Raw genomic sequence first — 23,681 nt, forward strand, 5'->3', positions numbered from 1 at the left:
ATGCTTCTGGAGATCCGTCGAGGGCGGCGTCATCGGCAGTACTCTCTCAACCGGTGCTCAACCAGAGATACTTCCACTCTCGCAGAGTCAAGAAAGGAGAGGTGGAGCGGCCGTGGACAAAGGTCAAAGATCCTCGAGAGAAGTGGGTAACAATCATCCCCCTAATTGGACTTGCGATCGGTTTGGGGCTTGCCGGTTTGCTCATCTGGGATGGTCTTCAAACCGTGGTCAATCACAAGTACTGTCCGGTGTATTTGGAAGATTTCTCGGATGGCTTTGACTCGAAAATTTGGACTAAAGAAGCCGAGGTCGGAGGCTTCGGCAATGGCCAGTTCGAGGAGACCACCGTTACGGAGGAGAATGTTTTTGTGAAGGACGGAATGCTCCATATCAAGCCGACCCTTCAAGATCCTAGATTGATCGAGACCAATAATGTGATTAACCTGCAGGCTAGCGGCATATGCACATCATCAGTCTGGAGCAACTGCATCATAGGGACAAATACGACCAATGGCACTATCATCAACCCCGTCAAGTCCGGGCGCATCAACACAAAGAAAGGCGCAGTGATCAAGTATGGTCGAGTTGAGGTCGAAGCGAAGTTGCCTGAAGGTGACTGGCTGTGGCCGGCAATCTGGTTGCTCCCTGTTGACGCCAAGTACGGGGTGTGGCCGCAATCTGGAGAGATTGATATCGTTGAGTCTCGAGGTAACAACCACACCTATCCGCAAGGTGGCAACAATATCGTTTCGAGCGCTCTGCATTGGGGCCCAGACTCTGCCAATGATGCCTGGTGGCGCACCAACGTCAAGAGAAACGCATTACACACAACTTTTGCCAAGAAGTTCCATACATTCGGGCTCGAATGGTCGGAGAAGTATATCTTCACGTATATCGACACGCGGCTGCTGCAGGTGCTGTACACCAACTTCGACAAGCCGCTCTGGAGCCGTGGCCACTTCCCTCAGGCTGACGAAAACGGTACTCGCATTGTTGATCCGTGGTCCAAGTACAACCGAGCATCGACACCATTCGACCAAGACTTCTATCTCATTCTGAATGTCGCCGTGGGCGGTACGAACGGCTGGTTTGATGACGGCAAAAATGGTAAACCCTGGGTCGACGCTAGTCAGACTGCGAAGAAGGATTTCTGGAACGCACGTAACACGTGGTATCCAACGTGGAAGGACGGCGGCCAAATGACTGTTAAAAGTGTAAAAATGTGGCAGCAGCAAGGATATAATGGCTGTCAGTAAATGATTGTTAGAGGCACTGAGGGAGTTCGTCGGGGTGCGGGTGCAAGGGTGAAATCTCGTTCTTTCTGACAGGAATGGAGGCCATTCGAAGGATCGAGGTGTATCGTCTCATTTCTTTTGCTGAAGTTTAAACAGTCAAATAGACTCATCGATGAAAGATTGTGAGTGGTAGACAGCGGACAGTGATGGTGCACAGCAGTTCAAACAATTAGGTCGGAACAAGGTTATTCCGTCCCGGCATACCTCACCACCAAAGAAAATGTCGCAGTGCAGTTTGAAGTACTCGATTCTGGAATTTTACTATCATTTTGAGAAGCGCCCTGCTGTCTGAACAGAACAGACTGAAGGACGCCGATCCATCCGCGTAGACAAGGCAAGTTTATGTACAACGATTCCTGCTAGACAGACAAAGTTACACCAATTTCATGAGACCTTCGAGATTGATACTCTTAGGTCGTTCAATCGGCATGCCGAGAGCACGATCCCAGATCAACTGAGCCAAAGGCCCAAGACCTCTGCTGACTCCGAAAGTAACAGTGTAGTACAAGGGATCCTGGAAACCATAGTGGTGGAAGAGGACACCCGAGGCACTGTCCACATTCGGATGAGGGTTCTTGGTCTTGCCGTGTTCGGTCAGCACGCCCGGTGCGATCTCGCTGTTCTTCTTGACCAGCCGGTACACGGGGTTCTTCGCAATATCCTCACGGGCATCGCCGAAATCAATCAAGGCCTTGAAGCGCGGATCAGGCTTGCGGAGCACACCGTGTCCGTAACCCGGAACAACCTGACCGGAGCGAAGAGTAGACCAAAGGTAGTCTCTGACGTCCTTGTCGGAGAAGTTCTCACCGATTTGCGATTGCATCTTCAGGATCCAGCGGAGCACCTCCTGGGCAGCAAGACCATGCAGAGGTCCGGCCAGACCTAGCAAACCAGCAGAGTACGACAAGAACGGATCAGAAAGAGCGGAGCCGACCAGGTGAGTCGCGTGAGCCGAGACATTGCCACCCTCATGGTCACCATGGAGGGCAAGATAGAGACGAAGCAAGTCCTGGAACCCTGCATTTTCCTTTCCTGGCTTCCCGAGGAGCTTAGCAAAGTTGTAGGCCCAATCTTGGTCAAGGTCCAAGGGCATGTCGAGGGCAGCTTTGTCAAAGATGGCCGCAGCCACTCGAGGCAGCTTGGCCAGGAGGCTGATGCTGTCATCAAAGGTAGGCTCCCAGTAGTCCGCCTTGTTCATACCCTCGGCATACTTCTTCGCGAATGTGGATTCGGTGTTCAGAGCGGCAACGGCACATGACAGCTGGGTCATTGGATGGACATTCTTGTCGAACGAGCGGAGCATGGAAACGACATGGGGCGGCAGGTCTGACTTCTGGGCCAATTCGCGTGACAGGGCTCGGACTTGGGAGGTAGAAGGGACTTTGCCGGTCAAAAGGAGCCAGAACATGGCCTCAGGCAACATCTCGGTCCCAGAGGTGCCCTTTGGAAGCTCCTTTTGGCAGTCGGCGATGGTTCGGCCGTGGAAACGGATTCCTTCATTGGCGTCCAACACGCTGCCTTCCCAAACCATGGACTTCATTGTTCTCATCCCGCCGATAACTTGGCCGACAGTGATGTCTCCAATCTTCTTGTCGGCATGGCTCTTGACCTGCTTGAGCAATTCTCTCTTCTCGGGAATCACGGACTGGAGCGTGGCCTTGAGGTCGGGCTCGGCGGCGGAGGCGTATGTCCGGAGGGTGAAGGAAGCATAAGGGCGGGTTGAAGAGGCAGTACGAAGGCTTCTTAGGGCGTGCTGGGTTGTCCTAGTTGTGGTAGCCATGGTGATCAATGATCCTCCTTTTCACACTTCAGTCTCGATTGTTGCTGAGTGCGGACTTCCTGTGCGGGGTACGTCGACTTCAATGGACGCAAAGGGGGAAGATATCGATGCCGGGAAGAAGCAGTGTATGATGGCTGCTGGTGAAGGCGGAAGCAGAAAGATAACAGTCTCTACAACAGCAGCATGCACGAGCTTTGAGCTTCTGAACCAAAAAATGTGAACTCCGAATCTGTTGTTAGGGACAAACCCTAGCGAAAGGCGCATTTTCGGTGGACAGCTTCTCACCAACAAAGATGGCTCCGAGCCTAACCGACTCGCCGATTCCCGAGGCTGTTGCCAGCCCTCCTTTTCTCCTCAAGAGCAATCCCCCACAACCCCTGCCGGAGCTCATCGCTTGCCGGCCCGAAGTCGCAAGAGGCTACTTGATCTCCAGCATCTTTGGGAGCCCTCGACATCATTCTTCTACACCATCGCGGTGTTGACTTCTTACAAAGCAAATTCGGGCTGGTGTCCGCGGGGCTCATTGAGGTGCACCTTTTCTAATGCTAAAATTCATGGGAGTGCAACTTGTTCATCTCCCTCTTACTACAGTTTGGAATGTTTAGAAGAGGTCAGTAAAATTGCAAAGAACCATGCTTCGACGACTCCCCAGGAGCCTTGACAGGCTCGCAGCCAGACCTACAATAAGAACAGCAGCATCGAAACCGCTTTTTGCAGCTATGCCTCGATATCTGTCCTCCTTGCCCGCTGTTGAACCTCCCGTGTCCACCTCGTTGCCTTCCGACTCGTTTCAGCTTCTCTCGACCGAGGATAAAGCAGGCGATGCAGAAGATATCTTGTTCAAACAACAAGTAGAAGATGTAAAGGCATGGTGGGCATCACCGAGATACAAAGGCATCAAAAGGCCATACAGACCAGAGGATGTCGTGAGTAAACGAGGAACATTGCAACAAGTCTACCCCAGCTCGCTCATGGCGAGGAAACTCTTCAATCTGCTGTCTGAGAGAGCGGCAGAGGGCAAGCCAGTCCATACCATGGGGGCAATCGATCCCGTCCAGATGACGCAGCAGGCACCCAACCAAGAGATCCTTTACGTATCGGGCTGGGCTTGTTCATCCGTCCTGACGACCACAAACGAAGTCTCCGCCGACTTTGGCGACTATCCCTACAACACGGTCCCCAATCAAGTCCAGAGGCTCTTCAAAGCCCAACAACTCCACGATCGCAAGAATTTCGACGCGCGGCAGAAAATGACTGCCGAGGAAAGGAAAAAGACGCCCTATATCGATTACATGAGACCAATTGTCGCAGATGGCGACACCGGACATGGTGGATTGTCTGCGGTCATCAAACTGGCCAAGCTCTTCGCTGAGAATGGTGCTGCCGCAGTGCATTTCGAGGACCAGCTTCACGGAGGCAAGAAGTGCGGCCATCTGGCCGGCAAAGTGCTGGTGCCCGTGGGTGACCACATCAACCGTCTCGTGGCTGCAAGATTTCAGTGGGATATGATGGGCAGCGAGAACCTTGTCATTGCTCGAACTGATTCGGAAAGCGGCAAACTACTCTCCAGCGCCATTGACGTCCGGGACCACGAGTATATTCTTGGCGTGACCGAGGACACGGAGCCTTTGGCCGAGGTTCTGCAAGAGATGGAGCTTAAGGGGGCAGATGGACCAGTGGTTGACAAGTTCGAGGCTGAATGGGTAAAAAAACACAAGTTGGTCACTTTTGACGAAGCCGTTGAAGCTCATATCAAAGCCGAGGGTGGAGATGCTGCTGAGTATCTCGCCAAAACCAAGGCAGATCGCAACATGTCCCTCTCTTCACGGCGCAAACTCTCTTCCCAATACACCAAGTCTCCTGTGGTCTGGTCTTGCGACGTCCCTCGAACCCGGGAAGGATACTACCATTACCGAGCGGGCATCCCTGCTGCGACCAAGCGTGCCATTGAATTTGCCCCTTATGCAGACCTTCTCTGGCTGGAGACAGCGGACCCCAGCGTGTCGAAGGCGGCAGGTTTTGCCAGAGAGATTCGAGAGGCGCATCCGGGTAAGAAACTGGTCTACAATTTGAGCCCGTCATTCAACTGGATGGGTCAAGGCTTCGACGATGCTTCGCTGAAGTCGTTTGTTTGGGATCTCGCCAAGGAGGGCTTCGTGCTTCAACTGATATCCCTTGCCGGTCTCCATTCCACAGCCACAATTACCGCAGAGCTATCACGAGGCTTCAAGGAAGACGGAATGCTTGCATATGTCAAGCTGGTACAGAGCCGAGAGAAGGAGCTTGGTGTTGATGTGCTCACCCATCAGAAGTGGAGCGGAGCACCATATATCGATGGCATCATTGGTGCCATCCAAAGCGGCAGCAGTTCCAGCAGGAGCATGGGCGAAGGCAATACGGAGGCGGGCTTTTGAGTGTCGGGGGCTTGATCCTCTGTCATGTAGCGCAGTCTGCCTTGAACCCCAGTCTGTCGAGCCCTGAGCCATGGGGCAGCCAGTTTCCCCTTCTTGCGGGACTGACACTCACCCATTTTCATGGCGGCCACCCCGCGGTCCCTAACTAACATTTGATGACATGAGCGTGGATAGCAAAATGTTTTGTTGGCAGAAGTATTCTACTGTAAATATACGATAGTCAAAAGCTATAACATAGTCATTTACCGGGTGTTGGACAGGAACCGACACCAGTTTGAGAGTGGCAACGAACAACAGAGACATTGCCCTGCTTAGTCAGTCACTCGCCCAGAGTTTGCCTATCTGCGAGGATCTAACGAGAAGTTACGGGTGCCATGACGCCTGTCGCTTATCGATTAGACAACCCCCATGGCGCCCCCGAAAAATTTCAACAAGGCTGCGGAAAAATTGCCTTCGACCCTTACCCAAGTAGCCAGTGAAGTCAGAGGCTGGTGGGCGCAGGCTGAATCAGATTTCTCTCATAGGCTGGTCCTCCGCCAACAGACCCCTCGTCGCTTCAGCGATATTCTTTTTTTGTTGTTTTGCGTCTCTCCCCTTAGATTCCCTTTCCACTTCTTCTCGGGCTGCGGCGGCATAGGGAGCGGCACCATCATCTGTCGACACTCGAGGGCTCTGTCTTTTTCTCTATCCGCCTTCCTGAGACCTAGGAGTTCCGCCTTGCACGGAATTTCGGGTGCAAAGTAATGCCACATTTCGACAGCCCTCCCCTGGCTCCCGCAATGGCGACGACCATCGTCCCTTCGAAGTCGAACTTTTCCGGAGTCGCTCCCACGCCTGAAGAAGTCAGCAGCATTCTGAAGACCATTGTCGACACCAATTCTGCCCAGACTTCGCTGGATGCCTCCTATGCGCTCACAAGCCTCCTCGTTCAGTCCGTGGGAATCCGAGGCTTACTCTCCTACAACCTTATCCCAGAGATCAAAAAGGCCGCTGCAGACAAGAAGAATGGCGCCAAACGAGAAAGCGCCATGTTCGTCCTCGGGGCCATGTTCGAGCGGTTCCCTCGCGAGCAGCCGTTGAGCGAAGTGGTCTTCCTGGTTCAGGACGGTGGGCTCTTCAACCTGGTCCTTGATGGGTTGGCCGACAAGGGTTCTTCTGTCCGCGAGTCGGCGCAATATGCTGTCGACGAACTGTTCAAGAACCTCGCGCCGGAGGCTATGGTTATAGGTCTCCTTCCAGCTTTGCAAACATATCTATCCAAACCAACCGGAAAATGGCAAGGCACGGTGGGCGCATATACTCTCCTCGGGAAAATGGCCGACAAGGCCCAGATGGGGACAGGCACGAAAGAGGAGGAACAAGCCAAAGATGTTCTGCGGGAATCCATGGGTAAAACGCTCAAGGAGCTTATTCCAATCGTGGAGGGTGGCATGCACGACCTCAAAGCCGAAGTCGCCAAAGCCGCTACCAAGACCATGACCTCACTCACGACTTTACTGCAGAACGATGATGTGGCCCCCAGGATACCGTTGCTTATCGACACCATGAAAAATCCGTCCTCTCAGACGCTTCAGAAAGCCATTCACGCCCTTTCCCAAACAACTTTCGTCGCAATAGTCACTTCCCCTGTCCTCGCCCTTCTTACCCCTTTGCTGGAGCGATCACTCAACACCCCAACCACATCTCAAGAGGTTCTTCGCCAGACAGTGGTCGTTGTGGAGAATTTGACCAAGCTCGTGCACGACCCAGTGGAAGCCAGAACCTTCCTGCCCAAGTTGCAGCCCGGCGTGCAGAGAGTTAAAGACAATGCATCACTCCCGGAAGTCCGGGAACTGGCTACCAGGGCCGTGAATGTTATGAAGAAGGCTATGGGTGACGATAAAGATGGTGTGACTAATGGCCAAATTGCCAGAGCCACTACCGACGATGTCCTCAAAGTCCTTGACAGTCAAATTCGCGCACAAGGCGGTCTGCACAAGGAGGATATGCCGGTCTGGAAATACGGACAGACCTATGTCTCAGAGATGGTCAGAGAAGATGTCAATGCTCGAGTTTTCTCCCGTATTCCCTCTCGAGTCGGTCCATATCTCAAGTACATGCTGCCAGACGAGCTTTGCACGGCCGTTGCGGAGGCTGTGCAGAAGCACTTCGTTGAGGACGACCACAAGAAATTTGGCGCCCCTATAGTGGAGGACCCGAATGAGGTTGAGATTGTCAATGCAGAATTCTCTCTCGCCTATGGCGGCATGCTATTGCTCTCTCACACCAACCTACGACTTCTGAAAGGCCACCGCTACGGTCTCTGTGGCCGAAACGGCGCAGGCAAGTCCACATTGATGCGGAGCATTGCCGAAGGGAAGTTGGAAGGCTTTCCTCCCAAGGAAGTCTTGAAGACATGCTTTGTGGAACACAATCAGGGTGAGGATGCCGATATCAGCATTCTTGAGTATGTGTCCAAGGATCCTGAGATAGCCAAAGAAGGGCAATCGCGGATCTCAGAGGTTCTGAGCGAAGTTGGCTTTACAGCTGGCCCGGAAGGTCGACAATCCCATAAGGTGGGCTCTTTGTCCGGAGGCTGGAAGATGAAACTAGCTTTGGCGAGAGCCATGCTGATGCGGGCTGATGTTCTGTTGCTCGATGAACCGACCAACCATCTGGACGTGGCGAATGTCAAGTGGCTCGAGGAGTATCTCCAGAAGCACACAGAGATTACTTCATTGATCGTCTCGCATGACTCTGGCTTCCTCGACGCAGTATGCACGGACATTTACCACTACGAGAACAAAAAGTTGGTGCACTATCCTGGCAATCTTGCAGCATTCGTCAAAGTCAAGCCTGAAGGCAAGAGTTATTACACACTATCCGCGACTCAGGTGCAATTCAAATTCCCCCCTCCGGGTATTCTCAGTGGCGTCAAGTCCAACACTCGATCCATCATCAGAATGACGAACGTCAGCTATACCTACCCTGGTGCATCAAAGCCCAGTTTGACTGACGTTTCATGCCAACTCAGTTTATCATCCCGGGTGGCCATCATTGGCGCCAACGGTGCCGGCAAATCCACCCTGATCAAGCTGTTGACGGGCGAAACCATTCCTCAGTCGGGCAAGGTGGAAAAACATCCCAATCTGAGAATTGGGTACATCAAGCAGCATGCTTTGGAACACGTTGAGATGCATTTGGAGAAAACACCAAACCAATACCTGCAGTGGAGATACGCCAATGGAGATGACCGAGAGGTGTTGATGAAAGCTACGCGGCAGCTCACCGACGATGACAAGGCACAGATGGACAAATGGATCGACCTTGGAGATGGCAAAGGTAGCAGACAGGTTGAAAACTTGATCGGCCGACAAAAGTACAAGAAGACGTTCCAATACGAGGTGAAATGGCGAGGTATGCTTCCGAAGTTCAACTCGCAGGTCTCGAGAGAGACGCTGCTGGAGTGGGGCTTCCAGAAGCTAGTTCAAGAGTTTGATGATCACGAAGCCTCCCGCGAAGGTCTCGGTTATCGCATCCTTGAACCCAAGGTGATCGCAAAGCACTTTGAGGACGTTGGACTAGATCCCGAGATCGCCAATCATAACGAGATCTCGGGTTTGAGTGGCGGCCAAAAGGTCAAGGTCGTGTTGGCCGGCGCCATGTGGAACAACCCTCACTTGTTGGTCCTCGACGAACCGACCAACTTCTTGGATCGGGATTCCCTGGGTGGTTTGGCCGTGGCTATCCGCGATTACAAGGGCGGCGTTGTCATGATCAGCCACAACGAGGAGTTTGTTGGAGCGTTGTGTCCGGAACAGTGGCATGTGGCCAATGGAAAAGTGACACACAAAGGCCACCTTGCTATTGACCTGAACCGGTTTGAGGACTCACGCCCAGGGTCTAGCAATGTCAGTTCTTCGGCAGTCTCCAGCGCCACCGCTTCCGCCGTCAACTCGGGAGTTGAGGACAACAGCGAGATGAAGTTCAAGGCGAAGAAGAAGAAGAAGATGACAAGGGCCCAGTTGAAGGAGAGAGAGGTGAGAAGAAGGCTGAGACAGTAAGTTTTGACCCTGCCCGATCCAGCATCGTGATCCATACTAACGAATTGACTTCAAGCATTGAATGGCTCAACAAGCCTCCCGGGACACCTCACCCACCTGATTCAGATGACGACTGAGAGTAGCAAGACGGACGGAAATCATAGCGTTGGCGTTCTTGCATGCGACCTTTTTTGAACATGATATGGGTATGTAAGTGTTCACGTGCGAACAATAGACGATAGACTGGGCATCTGGGAAGAACACGCTATTAGACTCGGACTCGATTGCCATCTGGAAGTTGACTAGGATTTTGTATATGTTGCGGGTTGGTTCCAGAAACGATGGGTAGATCACGTTGATAGAGATGATGGCACCAAGAGAGGATACCTCTTTAATGAATGAGGGATTGATCATTATTTCATCAGGCTTGCTCAGACGCACAACGGGCCACATGTTTGTGGAATTGGTCTGGGCTTGTCCCACAGACCCCAATCCGAATAATGACGTCGAATTTGGTATAGACGCCATTATTAAATTGCAATTTTTGACATTCGATCTAGACTTCAGCCGATTCGACCTCTAACGATCCCATCTCCGATTCTTTACACTGCCCCTCGACCGGTGCACCCATCGAAGCGACTCGTCTTGTCGAAAGAACACGCAGCACTGCTCCATGCGACCATGAGCTCCACAAACGACGGCACAGCTCCATCCGACATGAAAATCACCATAAATCCGCAGCGCGCATCCGCCCTTCTACAGAACATCTCCTCCGTGCAGCAACGAGTCCGCACCGCGTGGTCTTCGTCCTTTCCTCCAGGCACGAACCCCCCGGCTTCGGTGCCCGTCCGAGTCGTCGCCGTGTCGAAGCTGAAGCCTGCCTCGGACATCCTCGCCCTGCACCGCCCCGCAGCACCCGGCGACGGCGAGGCATCCAGCGCGGCCGCCTCCGAGCAGACACCAGGGCACGACCATTTCGGGGAGAACTACGTGCAGGAGCTGCTGGAAAAGTCGAGGCTGCTGCCCACGACGATCAAGTGGCACTTCATCGGCGGGCTGCAGTCGAACAAGTGCGTGCCCGTGACGAGGGACGTGGACAGCCTGTGGGCGGTAGAGAGCGTCGACAGCGAGAAGAAGGCGAACCTGCTGAACAAGGGCCGGGCGGAGAGGAACGAGAGACTGAGGAAGGAGCACGGGGATCGCTGGCCGCAGATCATGGACGAGAACGGCCTGGAGCAACAGCTGAGGGTGTTCATCCAAGTCAACACCTCCGGCGAAGAGTCCAAGAGCGGGCTGGATCCAAACTCGCCAGAGCTGTTGGCTCTTGCAAGGCTCATCCGCGATGACGGGCGATGTCCGAACCTGCACCTCCAAGGACTCATGACCATCGGCGCAATTGCGCGCTCAAAGGCCACCTCCCCAGAAACAGAAAACGAGGATTTCATCACGCTTCGCTCCACCCGCGACAGGCTCGCCGCAGATCTGGGTCTACAGAATAAGGATGAGCTGGAGCTTAGTATGGGCATGTCGGAAGACTTCGAGAGCGCAGTGAGATTGGGAAGTCGTGAGGTGCGGGTAGGGAGTACGATTTTCGGGGAACGGCCGCCAAAGAAAGATGCCAAAGTGCTAGAGCAAACGGAACAAGAGAAGAAGTAAATTCCATCATAAGAGAGCTTGAGTTCGTGAAATTGTGGTCAGTGGTGGTGTGCTCTGAAACAACCACGCCCGCGGAGGGATGAACGGCATGATGATATTTGATGGTCAAGAAGATGCTCATATTATGTCTCCCTTGAGGACAATGCATGCCATACCCGCTCCGCCTGGGCCGCAGAACACCATGCAACATATGCTGGAAAGGACAGAATACCCGGACCTGATAATGCTGATGCTGGTGCCATGGATCGAGGCCATGTCTAAGCTGGAGGTCCTCTGGCCAGCCGTTCCTGCATGAGGTTCAACAGGATCTCAGGAACCTTTTCCTGCGTCGCACGAATCGTGACGCGGAACATCTAAGAATATAGGTCAGTCTTGATCATGTGCAAAGGACAGGGCTCACAGGGTTCATACCTTTTGCTGATGATTGGGCTCTAGTCTGAGCAGACATCCAGTCTTCCCCTTCTCCAGCTGCAAGACCGCACATCCAACAATATTCTTTGGATTTGGATCAACGTTGTCCAAGAGCCGCCAGCGAAATCCTGCCACGGTATCGCGGACAAATTTGTCGTCCATCGGCGCCAAATGATTGCGCAGACCGAATGTGCTTTGCGCTTCAAGGGGACCCGCCCCAATCTGTCGCCAACGTTTGAAGAAATCCTCCGCTGAGAGCTCCGAGGGATCCATGAATCGATGCGGAAGAATCGGCAGCTTTAGAGTATACCCCTGCAAGGCACCAGCGAGATATGAGATTCGGATGGTTGGTGCTTCGGAGAATGGGGAGATGGAAGTGCACACAATGGTCTCTTGGACTTGGGAGTCTGCACCGACCGAGGAATCGGGGAGGCTTTTAGTGTCGATTTTGAGGCTGGGGGCAGATTTATTGTCCAGAGTAGTCGTGAATGAGCCAATTGAGAACGAGGCCTTGTTGGTAAAGTAGAGTTTGATCACCCCGAGGTGGCCACGATACTCCGCCCTGATGCCGACTTGAATCTGTGGATCCTCATACAAGACACCTTCATCGGCAAAGAACATGTTGTCATAACCAGTCTCCCAGTCCGGTGAAAGATGAGCCGCGCTCGTAAGCTTGGGAACAGTCACGTCATCGGTATGGCCATTCATATCCAGGCCTTCAAGGTCTTTTGCAGCACTGGTCGTTCCGTTTTGGGCTGGTGTGGCAGCAGCACCATTCGTACTTGCTGGTGTTCCATTGACGATAGTGGTAAAAGATCGCTTCAGTCCTGTTTGTTGAGCCAGCAGAACTTCCTTTTCATCGGCATTGGCATCTTTGCCGCCAACCACCCAAGTTCTCCTTTCACTTATCCCTGCACTCTTCTTGTGCAGCCTTTGTAAAAGGATGGAGGCTCGTTCCGAGAACGGGGGCATTTCGTCGCAAATGGTGCGAAGCAAGTCGTCCGTTGGCAACGTCGCAATGGTCAGGTACTCGCACGCCCTCTGTTGCAACTCTGAATCGGGTGAGTGGCTGTAGAATTGGAACATCTGTAGCAGCTGTGGCTTGATTTCCGGGAAGAGGTTGACGAATTTGACGAATGTCGACAGAAGTAATGCCCTCGTAGGGTCGGGGGCTGATATCATCTTTGTTTGTAGCACCATCAACTGTTCAATCGGGCTGCATCCTTTGTTGTCAGCTATCAGGTGGCCGAACTCCCCAAGAATGTAACCGCCAATCTTGACAAGCGTATCGTGGCAGTTGTCCGCTTTCAAATAGTCGAAAATATGTTGTGCCGCATAGGGTTGCAGTTCTTCGTTATTGGTGACGATCTGGACCACTCGTTGCCAGACTTCGTCGCTGACATGATCACCAGCCATGGCGAGCAGTCTCAGTGTGATATCAATATACCACTGAGCATCGGTTGCATATTTCTCCGTCAGGATCGCAATTTTGAGAGTCATTTCTTCGCGTATCGAAAAATCTGCTGTTTGCAAGTACTTTAACAATTCGTTGACAATGGGTTGAGAATTGGTGGTATCACACATGCTGTACAGCAAATCCAAACCCTTTCTCCGGACACTGATATCTCGGTCTCGTAGAGATGAGATGATGATGTTTTGGTGTCGTTTGATGGGATCAAGTGTGTCGGACCTAGCAGCAAAATGGGTCATGGCGTCCAAGCCCAAGTATCGAACGTTTGTTTCGCGTGACTGAATGAATCTTCCTAATTTGGAAGAAATCTGCATCATGAGCTGGTGCTCAGTGTCGAGGTGAATGAGAAGGTTGATGGCCTCAAACAGTACCGCATTCTGAGCGTTGTTCTGTTGTACATTTTTGGGCGCCTCTGTGGCTGCTTGCATAATAGCCTGAAGAGATTCGCGAATGATGTCGCGGACGTGCGAATCTTCTGCTTCGAAGTCAGAGCGGCTCAAACATCGCCGGGAACGTTGTCGCACTCACCTGAAGGGGGGTAATATTGCAGTAACTTCAAAAATTTGACTTGAATCCACGGACAAGGAACCTTGTAATACAAATAGTCCGGCGAGATGTCATTCTCAATGACGATTTTCCTCAGCCTTTGAGCGGCCTTGACATAACTCCCTTTGTACGCCTCAGGATTGTCTTGGATCAGAGCCATGATGAGAGAAGTGACAGAGAGCACCACGCCCATGTCGGGGTCGTCCATCAACGATATTATTCTTTCTGCCCACTCTCTTTGAATGATGGCCGGGTGCTTTCGGTAGAGACGGAGGAGCGTCAAGGCCGCCTTCTTCTTGACAAAGGATTTAGAGGTAGGGGAGATCAGCAGCCGATGGACGTCGGCACTGAGCGCCTCGCCCATTTCGCGGCCACCCACATTTGCCACGGCATGCAGGGCTAGACAATTGTTGAGTTCGTTGTAGTCCAACAGGTCCTTTCGAATGCTGTTGACGACCAGATGCAGGAGCTCGTGCTGCTCGTGTAGGAAGAGAGTGACGGCCAGATAGCCAATCTGCTTTTCGGAGTATTTGGTTGCGGAGATCAGATTGACGGCTTCAAGGTGTCCAAAGTCGACATTGTATCCTTGGATGTAGATGTAGAGCAACTTGCAGACGTATTTCTTCTTCTGATAGCCATCCAATTTCTCGCTCTTGAATTTCTGGCGGATGTTGGCGAGCTCTTTGTTGATTCTCTTCTCCTCCAGTTCTCTCGCCCGGGCATTTCGGAGGTCGGCTATGAACTGGACAAGACCGCGCATCGACGACATGGTGACGGTTCAGAAACGGACGGCATCGAAGGCAAGCCGCAAGGGCTGCGCGCTGGATGCAGCAGGGGATTGCAGGCGGGCAGGTTGGTAGGGAGGAGGAGTTAGTTCGGAGGGCACTCGTCTGGTCAACAAGTCATTGTCTGGAGGAGAGAATCACATTTCACGGTGATTGATCGTAGCAGTCAAAGGACAGCAGGGTCAGCATTCATGATTGCCCGGCTTCAAAAAGAATAAGACTGCTGAGCAAAGACAGCCTCGTGTTCGAGAGGGTGGATGAGTACGGAGTAGTCGTCCACGTCCGCACCACCCGCCCTTGGACCCCCCAAAAGGAACCCGAACCCCTGCACAGATCGAACCTCCCGAATTTAGTAGCGCAAGCAGCACCCACCATCAAGTGTCTTGGTGCCTCAGCCATCGACCATACTGCACCTGTCACATTGCATCACACCGCAGTCGGCGTGGTCGGGGCTTTGATTGCTTCTCGCTCCGATCAGCATAATTATTCGTATGCCCCTGTTCATAGCGACTACGCATCAGGTGGCACGGAATCTATTTGTTCATCTCGAGTTCGCGACCTCTGATTGTAATAACCATCCACCTCGATCGAGGCAGCCCCTATTCGCCCTTTCCCAGAGCTATCATTTCGTCCAACAGGGCCACAGTCTCTGCGGGACTGGCAATCCACGCGCAACAGCATGCACTTCTCGCCTTGAAGTCATTTCCCCCTCCGCTCAGAAACTGATCGCCCACGTGTAGGGTACTAGACGGTGGAATGCCCCCAAACCATTTCTGACATGATTGTACCCCCAGTGACTTGTCCCCAATGTCCAGGAAAACGTCAGCACCTCCATTAAAGACGGTAAAAGGGATGTCCGCGTACGCGGCAGGTTTTTCAGAGTTGGCCGTGTTGATCGAGGTCTCTACCACCTGCTGTACGACTAGGACAGTCTCCTCCAGTTGTTCACGGGTGAGCTTCTTCGACTGGTCAGCTGCATAAATTCCCACCGCTCGTTCTTTGCGGAGCACTTTGGCTTTCAGCCGAAGCGTGCGAATACACGATTGAAACGCAGACTCGGCATCGTTTAGAAGCTCTTGGATGGCTGACTCCGACCAATGTTTCATGGTATCCAGAATCCATTCTCGCCGGTGAATATACCGCAAGCAGTGCTCTTCTTTTTCATCGAACACGAAGAGGAAATTGGATTCACCACCCATGATGATAAGGTTCGATTTTTGAGCTGCGCTGAGATGCTCTGAAGCCCTGACAGCTAGAAGGAGACCAGATAGTCGGTTGAAATAATGCTCTGGTTGCATGTATCCGGCGGCCGTCACGATCCCGATTTTGACGTTCTGGGCCAAAAAGTGAAGGAGACGTAGGATGACCGGATTTGCCTCAGGTGAATGTAAGGATGCTCCATCTTCGTACAGTGTGACATCACCATCGAAGGTCAAAAGTTCAAGCCCGGGATTCAGTTTGATCTTCAGTTGTCTGTATGGCTTGGGCCGGATCATTGCCATCACTTGAGCGGTGTTGAGGATCAGCCGGATGTCGTTGAACGAAGGGGCGACAAAACGACGAGAGGAGATGGCGCGCTTTGCATCTTGGTATCGGAAGGCATCTTCTAGAGCCAGAGGCGTGAAAAACGCAGAGATGGTAGGGACCAGCATGTTAAGTTTAGACCTTGGGTTCGACACAGCTTGCTGGTTGACTGCACCGAGTTAGTTGATTTGTATTCCGTCTGGCGGGCTCGAAACCAACTATGATCGAGTATCAAATCCTCGACATCTCTGAAGATTTCAGCATATCGCTGCTGCGCCGATCTCGCCATTGTGTCCAAGCTCTGGCCATTGGTGCCGTCATATTCGACTGCTGGTTGCGAGTTGAGGACAAATGGAACCGCAAGGAGACCCTGGGGGATATGCTGTGAGAGTTGTGCCAGGTGCTCCAGCTGTGAATTCTTGGCTTACCTTGATCCATTCGATCTATCCACGCGGAATCAGCATCCATACGAAATCCGACAAGGTCATTTACGTACAAGCTGGTCTCTGCGATGGGTCTTCAGTCGTAGCAAAGTCAGCATAATCGTGATTCGCTTTGCGAAAAGAGGCTTGACTTGCCTTGAGTGCATCTAGCCATTATTAGCACGGGTTTCGGGCAACTGCGCGATATATGAGATTGGTGACGAACACTCGACGCGGTACCGGGTAGTCATCCTGTTCGTTTGCAGGCTGCGTAACGTATGAGCTGCAGGATCGGGTGCTATAGAGAGGATGCTGTTGGATTGAACTCGATGAAAGGATCACAGAGGTTGATGGAAGGGGATGCTGGCTGACAAGTTGAACGACACGTTTGCTGTTGACGCCAAGCGATTGGAGACTGAGTAACCTACAGACCGACCTCCTTGCAGTTCACTCCAATTCAGCCTCTCAATGATGCCGCCCTGTTCAATCCCGCCATCACAGGGGAAATACTTGTTGACTTCCTCACTATACAATTCATCCTGCTGCCTTCAGAGGCGGCAACCTCTTACGGCTCAATCATAACTGTCTTACCAACACCTGTCCACTCGGCCGCAGTGTCAAGCGCTTCCTTCCACTCCTCCATCTTAAACACCTTGGGATCCACGAATTCTTTTCCGCGTGGAAACAAGCCGCGCTCCAACATCTTCACAAACAATACCATGTCCTCCCTCTCATACATCAGTTTCCCCTTCAACGTAATGTTCAGCGCCATGACGTTCCAATTGATCACATCTTCGACGTAGCCCATCATGCTGCACCGCCCTCCACGTCGTAACGAGCGAATTGCACTCTTCAGATGCTTCGACTGGCATGCAAAAGGGGGTGTCAAGTCGATGACGGCGTCGATGGTCCCAAAAACTTCCAGGGCGGCGACATCGGTCTCATAGTGGCCTGTCATCTTGACGGTCTCGATGTTGGCGGCCGGCGTCCCTTTCTTGATGTGCTCCTTCAACCGGGCTAGCTCCTTTTCATTCCTGCCCATGGCAATGACCCTGGCCCCCATGGTTACGGCGACTTGAACACCCGCACCACCAAACCCTCCGGTTGCCGGACAGACAACGATCGTCTCACCGGCCTCGAGGCGGATGTCTCTCAGCCCGCCGAAAGGCACCAATAAGTACATCATATACATCAGCTCGCGGGCGGTATATCCCAACTCCTGGCACAGCCTATTCTCGTCTAGCCGAATACAATTCTCCAGCGGCACCTTCATGTACTCGGCGAACGCCCCGTCGCGCCAAACATCGCTGCTCAATTTCCGACTCCCAGCGTCCATACCCTCATGGATGGCCGTGAGAAACAGAGAGTCCGGGTTGTCTCGCGCGTGGATCACGCAGTCCATCCAGACGAGCTGCCCAGGCTGCAGCACCACTGCATCATCACCTACAGCAGCTATGCGGGCGACGGCACTCAATCCCCCAACGATTGGCTTTGGAAAATCATAGTGTCGTTCCCCGTTGTAGATCTCGCGTTGGTAGGAGATCACTCCGGCTTCGAGGATGCGTACGATGGCACTACCCGGACCTGGTTGGGGAGTTGGTACGGTCTTGACAGAGAAACCCTTTTCGAGGGTTTCGAGCACGAGGGCTTGGTGATGGGTGGGCAAGGCTGATGATGCCATGATTGGTCAGGGGTGTGGACAGAGACGATAGGAAGGTGAAATGTATTTGGGTTATGAGCCAAATGAGAGGCTCTCCCAGGTTCAAAGGCTGGCTGCCCAGGTCTTTATACATATACATACACATAATAACCGCCACGTGCCGGAAACGAGTATACCATGTTTTTTTATGGCCGAAACCCGCTCCGCGCAAACTAGAGGGCCGACAGTCAAAATTAAGTGGAGGAGTCTGACGAGAAAGGGTGCTAAGGCAGCAAAGTAGAGGTGATTCACTGTTGACTCAAAGGGCTATCGTCATCTATAATGCAATTACTCTGGGCCTACGTATAGTGGCATTCCTACCCTTATTAATGATATTAGCCATATCTGAGCTAGCAGTAACCTTCTCGCTATTGGGTGACTAGCTGTAGTTTAGGATAGTATCTATTCTCTGTCAGAAGGTACCATTTCCTTGTAACGAAGGGTTGCTCGGTCTGGCTGCGGATAGGACGTCCGATAAAGCCTAAATATTTATATTGCTTGCGTCGACCGATGGGATACTACCCCCGAAGTCGTCGAGTCCACAATAGTTCACCAGGCGATGGTCAAGGCTATTCTCCGAGTGATTGATTTCAGGATCCGGGTGAGGAATGGATTCCTATAGTCCGTAAATCTTGGTTGATAGTGGCATTGTAACTGGAGATGGTAGACTCTCCTATCCCCCTCCTCCTAGGATTAAGGCTGCCTCGCTGCGCCATCCATATCAAAATCCGCAGGAATGAAGAAGAGGTCGTCCAAAGAGAAGTTGGAGTCAAGGAAGAAGCTCTCTGGATCAAAGTCTTCAGGGTCGAAGTCCTCGGACATCCCGCCGCTACCTCTGGACTCGATGTCAGTTCCTTCATGAGTTGCCCGCGCTTGCATGGTGGCATAGGAAGCCTCCAGGCTCTCCTTGGCACTTTGAGCCAACTGCTGCATGGATGAAGAATGTGCGCCTGCCACTTCTGCCTGACGCATAGCCATACTCAACTTCATATGTAGCTTGACATTAGTCTCTCCAAGTCGAATCCGCTCGGCAGACTGCCGCAGCGCCTCTCTCAACGCCTCCGTCAACATCTTTCGATATCCAGAAGGCTCCCGTGAGGGCGAATGGTACTCCCCCGGCCCTTGCTCTTCAACTTCGATGAGTAGCTCCGACGCCACCGCCAGGGACGCGTGGATCATGCGGTTCTTGAACATCCCGGCCCCGAGCAGCACGAGGCGCTCGAACTGGGCGTTCTTGGATGCCGAAGAAATTAGGGCCATGGCGGCGTCCAGGCTCATCTTTCTAGAGAAATAATATTGTGGATTAGTTCGGGCTCGGCCGGCAAGAGGGCGATGAAGATGAAGTATGAAGCGCCTGAGAAGGAGGTCTGCAAGATTGCTATGGAAAGAAGCAATTTCGAAGCTATTGGTTTTGAGGATATGGGCACTGCAGCTCCGGCAGGCGCTGGCAATTGAGGTCGTTAGAGCGATGAGTTCGTTGTACGACATTTCTGACAAGGCCGGTGTTATACTGTTCATACGTTGGGCGACCTCCAGCCTTGGACGGAGTGACTGAAAGAGGAAACGCTGGAGGGAAGAGTCTGTTGTCGCAGTTGCGGGAAGCTCCCGGAGCGCCTCGGTCTGCTCGTCAATGTCTTCGTCATTGAGATTGGAAGGGCCCTCTGTGTCGAACTCATCTAATGAGAGGGTAGGTGGCATTCCGGCGTCTAAGGCGGCTTGGACATTCAACTCTAAGACGGTGGCCCAGAGTCTTCGACGAATCTCGCCTTCACTGATTTGAAGAACGCCGTAGTCAGTCAAGGGGATATATACTGTTCAACTTCGGCAAAACTTACAGAATACCCATTCTCTTGAAGTGCTTTGGGTCACGGTGTAGGCCCATTTGCATTGCCGTCCGTACAACTAGTCCCATCGATATCCAAGCAGTATCTCCTCCAACGGACAGAGCCTGCCGAGCCAGAATCAATAGACACTGCACCTGTAGGCTACCGATGCTGATACGGCTCTTTTTCAAAGGTCCAGACAACCATTCCTGCGCGGCATATAGCCATTGGCGCGCCGTCGAGTAGACATCTGTGGTATTAATGGTGTCTTGGTGAATAATCATTCCAAGGGCCGTGACGAGCTGGATCTTGAGTTGCGAGATATATTCACCTTCTGCGGGGTCGCTCCAATATTTCTCATATTCGATCCAGAAGGATGGAATGTGTAGTATGCGAAACACAGACTCAAAGTGAGTGACATACAAGTGTACCATATTATCAGCATACTCTTTTGCGATTGATAGATACGCCCGTGGAAAGGAAGAGCACCTAGTTTGTTGAGACGACTTGATATTTTTGGACAAGGATTTGCATTTTTGGAGAAGAGCAGCAATCTCCCACTTCAAGCGAGCCAGGACTTCATTGTCCGTGGCATTTCCCGTCTCAGGATTCAGGACAGCCGCTGTCTTTTGGAGCTGTTGAAGATTAGCCAAGATTATTGAGGAACAGATGAGCGGCCGGCATGCAAGGGCTACCTCTAGAGTAGAATTTGTCCAGTGGCTCCGGCCGAACAGCCTAGATTTGTTTAAGGAAATCTTCCCGTCCTGTGGACCAGCTGCGACATTGTCGAGGTTGGCGCTGGTAGCCGCTCTGGGTCCTTCCGACCTCACAATGCCATTATCATGAGAGGACTGGGAACTGAGTTGTACGTCTGGCACACGTCTAGTGAGGTGAAATGAATCTGAAGCAGGACTCGATCCCCTCGCGATAACCGAAGCCTGCGGCCGCGGAGCAGAAGCTACCTGTGCATGTATAATGGGGGCAAATTCATGGGCGCTTTGGCTGGCGGGAGCAGGGCCATTAACAATCCGACCGGATGGAGCTGATCTGGGATCGTAATGGCATTGCTTCTTCGAGAGAAGGCAATGCCCACACGGTTCAGACCGATCACATCTGACTTTCCGCCGTCTACATTCCTGGCAGGATTGGGCGGACCGATGTCGTTTACGTGGACATGACTGGACACGGTCGTTGCCCGAGGAAAGAACCATAGCGCTGAGAAGAGAGGATAGTTTTCCGTACCGACGGCAGGCGAAAGTGATTGAATGTGTTACATGGAGTCTCGAAGTCGGCTGTATAGAAGTCGCTGTCGGAGTAACGGGTCACGTCACGGATTTATGCAAATGGAATTTTTATTATCTCCGCCGGGCCAACCACTACTCCGTATGTGTGAGGTGCGTCGCCCAGCCTTACCCAGGATTCCACCCACCAAGAGAATCGATGGTCGAGATATTTTCCCAGGCTTGTCAGATGACTTTCCAGCGTACGACATGTAACAACTATGCATGGTCAGCTTGCCCACATACCCGTCTCTGGAAGCATATCATTGGTCCTTCATCCTTACACTGTGCGACTTGGGATAACTCCCTCACATGAGGATTTTGTTCGTGCGCCCCGTCCTCCCCCGAAGCAGCAGTATAGGGCACTGCCTGGGGCATGCGGATTAGATACTGCTTCTATGGCTACTGCTCTCGATTGCCTCCTTTATTGCTGCATCAAACGTGATGTCTGCCTCCGCGGTTGTCACAGTTCCTTCTGTCTTGGAACTTCCAGTGGATGTCCAGGACCACACCACATTCTGAAACCCGCTTCTCTTCCTCGCTGGATGTAGTTTGACGCCGATAACTTCGGGCTGCACCACAATCTGTAGCTTCTCGATGGCCTCCTGAGCATCGTACAGGCTCAACTCGCCGTTGTGGGGCTGTGAGACTACCCATCCCACTCGTGTGCTCTTGTTCGTCTCCGAACGTGTCGCGGATTGCTCTGCTAGGGCCAGCGTCTCGCTGTGCGCAACGAGATCCAATACCAGCATGCGTCTCACAAACGACAGCGCCTCGTCGCGAGTTTCGTGACGAGACAACGGTACAGTTGCAAGTCCAAAATCAATCGACGATACTTCATAGCGGGAGCCAAACAGAGGGGGCCCAAGAAACGTGGCCAGCCCAATCTGTAAGCTGCGCCCTGCTGTCAGGCTTATTCTGAAGCACGTCTTGACGGGTAACATCAGCTCTGAAAGCATCGTGCGGGGCGTTTCGATCTTCAGAGATTGGAACACTGCGTCGGTTGAGGCTTCCGTCGAGACAGTGTTCGGCAAATTCGCGCTCTTGAAAGCACGTAGCAGCGCTTTGCATTCGTCCCACAAGGCCCCGGCTTCTGCACGGTGCCGTAAATGTGCTAAGACAGGTCGGAGCAGCGCGTACTCGGGAGTTGGTCGTGTTTTCAGGGTCATTGGCGGCGATTTTTGCGACCGCCTGATGAGATTCTGCTCATGAGCGACAGCCAACAACAAACGCAGGGATACGGCCACAAATTGAGCTATCAACTGGTCTTCGGTATTGACAGATGGCACTCCCTCTTGTTCGGTGGAGGACACGAGCCACAAATGGTACTTGCCACCAACGTCAATCTCAACGCTCTGCGAACGCATGGTAATACCTTGGTTGGCCACTAGACGTGCTTCCCGGCATATCTCATAGAATAATTCTTCTTCGAAAAGGGCGTTGCGGTAGTCGTTGAGGTTTCGGTTGAGTTCTGTCGTTTCAACCGAAGTATGAGTTTGAAAGTCGAAAGCGCCAGTTTTGACGCCGTCCCGGACAACAAAAACGCCTATCCGTTTGCTTTTTTTAAGCCCTACTTGTCGATCCAAAACGACAGAGCCATCAGCAGCCTGGCGAAGAAGAGCAAAGCCTCGATCGCGGAATTGCGGTGCTGATTCAGCAAATCCGAAATGAACGCCAATGGCTTTGTGGTCTCGTGGAAGTCGCGAAACCGACCATCCTTTGCTGTTGAGATCAGCAATCTGGTGCCAATACTCTGTCTCACGCTCTGCTTCCGTCTGAAGGCGAGCAGAAGCTGCGGCCAGCTTGTTTGAGGCTGCCTGAAAGCCCTCAGACCTCCAGCCTTGAGAGACAGAGGCGAGCCGCCGCCTCGTAGAAGGAGGGATCGGTCTGTCTTTGAGAACTCGAGAGGCCAATGTCCCTACAGGGACAGCCTGTTGGAGCGCAGGTGACATGGAATGCTGAGCGGGGATTGACTGCTGAGAAATCAGGAATGACACAAAGTCCAGGGCGCAGAGGACTTCGTTCTGTGCGTAGCTTCAAGCGATCAGATTTCGAAACAGTGGGCACCGAACGGGGACTTACTTTAGTCGGTCCAGCATCTCATCCCTGCGCTTCCAGACGCGTTCCTGGCGCTTCTGAGGAGATTCATCTTCTTCAGTTTCAGGCTCGTCTTTCTGGCCAGCGTGGATTGTGTCCGGCGCTGCGCCAGTGCCCTGGATCTCAGCGAGAAGAGAACGCTCGGTGACATGGCGGAAATGACCTTTTTGTGCAATGATCTGCTGTATCTGCGTTTGGAGATTTTGGGGTTTTGATGAAGGCTCGGGAGGAATCAAAAGGCTGATGGTGTTCGAGTCAGGCATGATACTTTGATGCCGCGCCAAAGATGGACCAGCGTTCGCAACTTGTTATCAGTCCGTGATTCGGCGGAAGGCCAGCAACTGAGAGGCTAGCTGTGACTGAATAAAATGACAGGAAGTCGTGGCTGCGCTGTAGAGATGTGAAGCTTGAAGCAAGTTTTGATTGGTGAAAATCCTTGATTCATGAACTCAAGTT

The 23,681-nt window shown here is 52.5% G+C and overlaps 9 protein-coding genes across 11 annotated transcripts; 3 read left to right on the forward strand and 6 right to left on the reverse strand.

Moving 5' to 3' along the window:
• Positions 1–1,524: 1,524 nt before the first annotated feature.
• PV07_09652 (2-methylcitrate synthase, mitochondrial) lies at positions 1,525–3,337 on the reverse strand. The gene has a single exon (XM_016396927.1). The coding sequence runs from the start codon at positions 3,073–3,075 to the stop codon at positions 1,669–1,671; it is 1,407 nt and encodes a 468-aa protein (XP_016246783.1). The 5' UTR covers positions 3,076–3,337; the 3' UTR covers positions 1,525–1,668.
• A 184-nt stretch (positions 3,338–3,521) lies between these two features.
• Positions 3,522–5,803, forward strand: PV07_09653 (isocitrate lyase). Its single transcript, XM_016396928.1, has one exon. The coding sequence runs from the start codon at positions 3,708–3,710 to the stop codon at positions 5,487–5,489; it is 1,782 nt and encodes a 593-aa protein (XP_016246784.1). The 5' UTR covers positions 3,522–3,707; the 3' UTR covers positions 5,490–5,803.
• A 228-nt stretch (positions 5,804–6,031) lies between these two features.
• On the forward strand, positions 6,032–10,079 carry PV07_09654 (uncharacterized protein). The gene is made up of 2 exons (XM_016396929.1): positions 6,032–9,528; positions 9,588–10,079. Exons 1-2 carry the CDS (start codon positions 6,233–6,235, stop codon positions 9,646–9,648), a joined length of 3,357 nt encoding a protein of 1,118 aa, XP_016246785.1. The 5' UTR covers positions 6,032–6,232; the 3' UTR covers positions 9,649–10,079.
• PV07_09655 (YggS family pyridoxal phosphate enzyme) lies at positions 10,062–12,374 on the forward strand. Its single transcript, XM_016396930.1, has 2 exons — positions 10,062–11,532; positions 11,603–12,374. Exon 1 carries the CDS (start codon positions 10,193–10,195, stop codon positions 11,165–11,167), a length of 975 nt encoding a protein of 324 aa, XP_016246786.1. The 5' UTR covers positions 10,062–10,192; the 3' UTR covers positions 11,168–11,532; positions 11,603–12,374.
• On the reverse strand, positions 11,085–14,678 carry PV07_09656 (uncharacterized protein). The gene is made up of 3 exons (XM_016396931.1): positions 13,578–14,678; positions 11,579–13,524; positions 11,085–11,520 (listed from the first exon to the last, which is right to left on the reverse strand). The coding sequence occupies exons 1-3, from the start codon at positions 14,362–14,364 to the stop codon at positions 11,425–11,427; spliced, it is 2,829 nt and encodes a 942-aa protein (XP_016246787.1). The 5' UTR covers positions 14,365–14,678; the 3' UTR covers positions 11,085–11,424.
• Positions 14,679–14,831: 153 nt separating this feature from the next.
• On the reverse strand, positions 14,832–16,685 carry PV07_09657. 2 transcript variants are annotated; one of them, XM_016396932.1, is made up of 4 exons: positions 16,483–16,685; positions 16,333–16,421; positions 16,124–16,274; positions 14,832–16,073 (listed from the first exon to the last, which is right to left on the reverse strand). In XM_016396932.1, exons 3-4 carry the CDS (start codon positions 16,191–16,193, stop codon positions 14,980–14,982), a joined length of 1,164 nt encoding a protein of 387 aa, XP_016246788.1. In that variant the 5' UTR covers positions 16,194–16,274; positions 16,333–16,421; positions 16,483–16,685; the 3' UTR covers positions 14,832–14,979. The 2 variants fall into 2 exon arrangements, with proteins under 2 accessions (XP_016246788.1, XP_016246789.1); XM_016396933.1 differs by having other exon boundaries at positions 14,832–16,274.
• Positions 16,686–16,891: 206 nt separating this feature from the next.
• Positions 16,892–18,007, reverse strand: PV07_09658 (uncharacterized protein; the record flags this gene model as incomplete). The annotated part of the gene is made up of 1 exon (XM_016396934.1): positions 16,892–18,007. One exon carries the CDS (start codon positions 18,005–18,007, stop codon positions 16,892–16,894), a length of 1,116 nt encoding a protein of 371 aa, XP_016246790.1.
• A 711-nt stretch (positions 18,008–18,718) lies between these two features.
• On the reverse strand, positions 18,719–21,059 carry PV07_09659 (uncharacterized protein; the record flags this gene model as incomplete). Its single annotated transcript, XM_016396935.1, has 2 exons — positions 18,719–19,796; positions 19,861–21,059. 2 exons carry the CDS (start codon positions 21,057–21,059, stop codon positions 18,719–18,721), a joined length of 2,277 nt encoding a protein of 758 aa, XP_016246791.1.
• Positions 21,060–21,212: 153 nt separating this feature from the next.
• Positions 21,213–23,664, reverse strand: PV07_09660. Of its 2 annotated transcripts, XM_016396937.1 has the most exons (3): positions 23,211–23,664; positions 21,413–23,162; positions 21,213–21,347 (listed from the first exon to the last, which is right to left on the reverse strand). In XM_016396937.1, exons 1-2 carry the CDS (start codon positions 23,486–23,488, stop codon positions 21,512–21,514), a joined length of 1,929 nt encoding a protein of 642 aa, XP_016246793.1. In that variant the 5' UTR covers positions 23,489–23,664; the 3' UTR covers positions 21,213–21,347; positions 21,413–21,511. The 2 variants fall into 2 exon arrangements, with proteins under 2 accessions (XP_016246793.1, XP_016246792.1); XM_016396936.1 differs by having other exon boundaries at positions 21,213–23,162.
• Positions 23,665–23,681: the final 17 nt, after the last annotated feature.

Source organism: Cladophialophora immunda, assembly GCF_000835495.1.
Source record: "Cladophialophora immunda strain CBS 83496 unplaced genomic scaffold supercont1.5, whole genome shotgun sequence".
NCBI classification, from domain to species: Eukaryota; Fungi; Ascomycota; class Eurotiomycetes; order Chaetothyriales; family Herpotrichiellaceae; genus Cladophialophora; species Cladophialophora immunda.